General features: G+C 41.4%; 1 protein-coding gene across 8 annotated transcripts in view; it reads left to right on the top strand.

Annotated features, from left to right (window-relative positions):
- LOC147141786 (eukaryotic translation initiation factor 4 gamma 3-like) overlaps positions 1-6000 on the top strand; it is a 67346-nt gene that overhangs the window by 38613 nt on the left and 22733 nt on the right. For all 8 annotated transcript variants that reach the window (XM_086039869.1, XM_086039875.1, XM_086039874.1 and 5 more), the window contains 3 exons: positions 116-204; positions 3049-3334; positions 4012-4145. In XM_086039869.1, the coding sequence (XP_085895995.1) occupies positions 116-204; positions 3049-3334; positions 4012-4145 (509 nt within the window). The remainder of the gene's footprint in view (positions 1-115; positions 205-3048; positions 3335-4011; positions 4146-6000) is intronic.

The raw sequence follows: 6000 nt of genomic DNA, 5'->3' as shown, positions 1-6000 counted from the left end.
CAATTCTTCTTTTAAATGAAATTTTGGATTTCAAAGCACATTTTTAAGACCTTAAATGTATTATGTGACTAAATGGAAAGTGCACAAAGCTCAAAAGTGTGACTTTCATTTGCAGTAAATCAGACTTCAGCTGCTACACCAAAGACCTGGAGGAAACCAAATGAATTGATTCACGCTGGAGACACACCTCTGAAGGAGAATGAGGTAAGAGAAGGAAGGTGCTTGGACATTTTTCACATAGTTGTGCGAGTTCATTTTCAAAATGAAAGCCTCTGAAAAATGTCAGTGTATCAAAGAAGCACGACGGTTGGAGCGAGAGAGGAGCGGAAAGGCACAATAAATCATGCGAAAAATGTTTCCACATGCGCCGCAGGAAATCGCTTACAGTAGATATGACTTTTAGGTCAAGCAAGGTGTTATCAGTCATTCACGCTGCTCGTTCAGCACACTGTTTGGAAATTCAGCTTTGTGCTTCTTTCATTTCATCCATTGATGGACAACCACACCCATGCTTTTTCATCACCTTTTTCATGGCTTGTTCTAGTTTAACGCCGTGGAAAATGCTCCGAAGAAGCATTATATTGAATGGATGAGGCAGACATAAGGACACACATGCAGTCTAAGTTTTTTGAAGTACTAATGTCAAGCAGTCTGGGTTTTGTCGACTATGTAATTTCCAGAGCTGGGCACTTGGCCCTTTTGTGCCAGTCCGTCCTCTGTCTGCGACTTGGATACCCTTCCGGCCTCGACCCTCCGTCTTTATTCATCAAAATTAGCGCCTCCAGACCACGTCCTTTTAAAGCGGTTCCGTCCGTCCTTACGTCCGCCCCCGCCCACAAAAAACAGCATCCGTGCATGACGCGACGCGGGAGAGATGCTAACAGCAGAGATTTATTTAAAGCTGATTAGCTGGCTAATTAACTATTCAAACCCGCTGTGGACACGCTTCAAACACGCCACTAGTATACCCAACATACATACTTCCACGTGCATACTTACTTGCTTTACTATGAATTCCTGCATCATCTTTAATGTGGCTTACAAACACAGACACATACACTCACATGCATTCACTCACTTCTTATTCCCTATAAATTTTATCAGCAACCTTTTTTCAAGTGGTTCAGCCTTTCTCCGCAGCCATGGGGTTGACGCAGCAAATTAATGGCTGTTGGGAGTTATCCTGCGAGCTAACTACTAGCGGGGGGAGGCAGCTTAATTTATATAGCACATTTAATACACAAGGTAACTTGATGTGTTTTGCACGGAATTCAAATTGCTCTAAATTCAAGTGATTCACACTTAAGGCATGTGTAGAGTGACTAATAGTGAGCAGAGCTGCTGCTTCACTTGTGTTTATATAAAGTTAAAGGGCTCATAGTAATGTTACAAGTAGTTGTGAGTTGTAGAAGAGATACTGTATTACAATTTTGCCGACGTCTGTAACCTTAACATACCTTTGCTCACTGGACCGTTTGCAATATTTTCTCCTCTTATGCGCGTGCGTGAGTCTTGCTCAACCCTCTCGAAGCAACAAGCGGCTTTGACTGCTGATTGGCTGTTACCCAATGCACGAGCAACCAATCAGATGGTGCTGTGGGTGGTCAATGCCGGACACAGTCACAGCCTAAAAAAGGCAGATGCCGATAATCTGCAAAATGCCAAATATCGGCCCCGATAATCGGTCTATCTCTAGTTGTGAGTATATATTTATTTTTATCCTGCTTAAGTATTTGTTCTTTTTGGTGTTGATTTTCTACAGTGCATTTCCGGAGCGAAGAAGAAAGAGAGAGGTGAATTAGAGCGAGGTTGTTCAACTTCAATGAAAACGCAAAAAATACACTGTCCTGCTGTGTCGGGTTTTAAGTAGGGAAGACGCCAAAGACGTGCATGATCTCGATCTTGATGAAGTCGCGAGCACGTTACGGCGGCAGCTGCGGCGCTGCGCGAAGTTTGCCTTTATACTTGCGCACAACTCACACACGTTTTGAAAATGTGTTACAGTTTCATTCCAAGTCGGGGGTTGTCGCTACGGCTACTGACGAGGTCACAGCAGGGAGGAATTTCCTCTGCCTTTTTTGGATATCGTGCTTGCTACAACAAAGGGGCCTAGATAACTAGACGATGCATTTGATTGAATTGCGAAAACGATCTGGAAGGTGGTGGCGAAGGTGGTACATGTGTGCGTATGCTTTTACACACACATGCTGCGAGGTGGTCTGTGGCAACAAATAAATTGTCGGGGGAAACTGTACGTCATCGCAACATGGGACATGACGGACCGATCACAAGAGAGAATGCGCGCGGCGTCGTATACTATACGCAGGAACAATTTCTGACATGCATGTAGCGTACACACGCGGAACTTAACTTTGTGCAAACAAATGATCAGTCGCTTCAGCACAACTCCTGCAGTAAGATAATATTGTGCGAACTAACACGATTAAACACCTCCGGATAGTGGTGCAACGAATCGACACCACCGTGCAGGCCAGTTTCAAAATAATTGCATTGATGTCCATGTATTAATTTGTAAGCTTTTAATTTGAAGATAGCCTTCGTGTTGGCGGCGTTACGTTAAGAAAATATTTGCAGCCTCCTTGACATGTCTAAATGACAGCACACACCAAATAAACTGTTACCCGTGGCAGCAAAAAATCCTTTTTTTTTTTTTAGGTACTCAATATCAATTGATATGAAATGCTTATATCGTGATACAGCTTTCATACAAATCGACCAGCTCTAGCTTAACATAATAATATTAATTATATTAGGTTTGCTACCACTGTGACCTCATTTGGCTGTAAACTTTGGTAGTGGGAAGGGATGTGTTGCGGTTCTTCCTTTTCTAAAGTCAAACAGGTTCTTCACAGTCACAAATACCTTCAGAAACAAGAAAATGACAGCAAGTGCAGCAATAATGTCTGTGCTTTCCTGTGGTGTATTCTGTTACTAAGATGGTCATTATATAGCGTGTGTGAGCTCGAAATGTAGTATGCCAGCATGGTCATAAACCTAGGAACCTGTTTATATAAACTCTTGCTATAGGACAGGACTGGGCCTGTAGATTCTGTGGCTGTGGATCCAGCGCTGCAGTCAGCTCTGCTGGGGGGCTCCGGGGCACTGCCATCGCTCTTTCCCTCTGCCGACGCTCAAGATCCTGCCAGCAGCCCCGAGGCCGGCAGAAGGCTGGCTGTCCCGGAGGAGAACGGCGATGCTGAGCCGGAGCCTTTAAGGAATGGGGCAGGCCATACCTCTGAGACTGAGAGCAATGACAGTGGCGTGTCGCCTGGGGACAAAGACAACTCCCCCGGGGCCTCACAGGACGTAGAAGGTGAGAGAAACTCCACTCAAGACTAGGGTTGCAAAATTCCAGAAATTAATAGGAATATATGGGAATCAGAGGAATAAACCAGAAATGTATGAAATTGAAATTGTCTCTTAATTGGAATCTAAACTATAGTAGGGGGCATTATATTTTAGCACAATCCAGATTTTATGCATGTACAATTGAACATGAAGAGCCCATTGCCTGGAAGGCTTTATTTTGAGAAGCTTGACTGAATAGGCTTTTTCATGTGCGTCTCGAACTGGATTGTTTGGGAGAGATGGGCTCTTTTTGTTTAACACTTTGATTTTGTTTGTATTTTTGTTGTTTCTTTAATGGGTTCAGTCAGGGGGATCGGTAATGTTTGACACATTGTTGTTTGTTGTTCAATAAAATATTTAAAACATTTAAATTCTTTTAATTTAGAATTCTATCACTGCGCATGGATGTCTGCTGATGACAAAACAAAATATACTGTACTCGAATGTGATACATTTTCCATTTATTTTTTCAGTTTGGAATATTTTTAAAATTCAGTAAGATTAGTTTCCCATGGAAATTTGCCAGAAATGTTCTACCTCTTTGCAATCCTACTCAGGAGAGGAAAAATGATTTGATTTATCATGACCCCGTTGTCTTTTTTTTATTTTTATTTTTTTATGTTTCTTCTCACAATGTGCTAGTTGGTCCAGACCTGTCCGATCCCAGCAAGAAGCGGCAGTATGTCAGGGGCTTCTTGTTGCGTTTCCAATTCATGCCCGCCTGTGTACAGAAACCAGAGGGTCTCCCACCAATCAGCGATGTGGTGCTTGACAAGGTGAGTACATTGTTTGGTAGAGGTTAATGGTGGTTGGGTTGATTATTTTTTTTATGATCTTTTTCTACAGCCTTATACAAAGCTCTTTAAGCATGGATTCTATATCCTTGGTATCTAGTTTAAGGTCCATGTACTCATAAATTGTTTGTCCTATGTAGTAAGAAAGTTGACTGCAATTATAGGATGTTGAATAAATGCTTTACAAGCTGTTTGCCCATTTATTTGACATCCTACAAGTCTACTGAATTGTCTCACTAGTGAGGAAAAAAAGAGCATACTTGTATATGGTCCTGAAGTTGAACCAATGCTCAAATGGCTTTCTATGATGGCCACAAAATCTCTCTTTTTGCTACATTTCAGAGCTTGCAGGATATCTATGCTGTTTACATCCTCATTTATCACTGTCTTCTCTGCATGCCCATTTTATTGATTTGCAACATCATAGCTCTATGTCTATTTCTTGACCTTCTCTATGCCTGGAGGCATGTGTTCCTTTGGTGGTAAAACAAAATTTCAGCCTAGCAGCATCAATTATTATCACAGAGAAACTCTGCTTCTGTATCATGAGATTAGATTTGAGATGAAGATTTAAACATACTGTACAACTCACTTTTTCCAACTATTAAGATACTGTGGCCTCTTATACACTGCCCGTAAAATACAGCATTTTCCGTTCTTTCCATGTTCTCGTATGTAAAAAAAAAAATGCATGTGTGCCACTACTGTATTGTTCCTGACTTCTCTTCAAAAGTAGTTATATGATGCTACGTAATCAAATTAAGTAATTAATATGATGGGGATTTTTTTTTTTTTTTTTTTTTGCTACAAAATATTTTCGTACAGTACAAAAGCTTTGGACTCCAGTAACACGTCTTCTGTGAAAACAAATACAGCGCAGTTCAGCCTCTGGCAAGACGGCATCATTGGCCAGCGATATGCTTTTGGCGGTATGTCAAAATGTGTTCATGCCTTTGCAATTGAATATCAGTCCAACACAAAAAGTCATTTAACACCATTAGTGGAGCGTAATTATTCAGACTCTTTAATCGATTACTATTGCACTTGTCAGAATTTTTGATTTTCTAAAAAGAAGGCACATTTGCAGAGGTGGCCATTCTGTCAGGATTTGACGGGAAACTTAAAATAACTGACAGACTATGCTCAGACGTAAGTGGGTTTTCGTCCGCCACTGGAATTGTCACTAACCAGGTCAGTAAAGGCGGACATTGTCAGTCAGTCACTGACGGACTCCTGCTTCGCTGACGACCAAAATGCATGGCGAGGCTGCATTCAGCCATTTTGGTCCTCACCTTTGGAATAGCCTGCCAGAGGATGTCAGGTCTGCAGAGACTGTTGATATTTTTAAGAGGAAGCTCAAGACACACCTTTTTAGTTTGGCTTTCAACAACTTTTAAATAATTTATCTTTTCTTTTGATTGAAGATAATTCTATGTTTTGCTTTGAATGTTTTAAAGCACTTTGAGTTGCATTTTTATGTATGAAAAGTGCTATATAAATAAAATGTGATTGATTGATTGATTGATTGACTGAAGGAAACACGTGTTGCGTGTCTTGCGTGTGGTTGTGCACGTGACTACACCGGGGTTGCTTTGACTGGAGAAGAGGAGGGGCTTCTCCGACAGGGAAAAAAAAAAAGTTTGAACATCACTAGTCAATCTGGTTGTATTGGCTGCTAAATGCTATCTTGGTTGACACAGTAAATAAGTCAATCCACTCAACAGATATGTCAACTTTCATATTCTCCAACCCTGCTCCTTTTCTATCGATCCTGGCCGGTAAAGGACGCTGGCAGTGTTGTATATCTTTCAGTCCCACAGACTCCAATATCATTGGT

This window comes from Filicampus tigris, chromosome 9 (assembly GCF_054856515.1).
Source record: "Filicampus tigris isolate MCC_2025a chromosome 9, RoL_Ftig_1.0, whole genome shotgun sequence".
Classification (NCBI taxonomy): domain Eukaryota; kingdom Metazoa; phylum Chordata; class Actinopteri; order Syngnathiformes; family Syngnathidae; genus Filicampus; species Filicampus tigris.
Note: the sequence above shows the minus strand (reverse complement) of the source record. Positions and strands in the feature narration are given on the sequence as shown.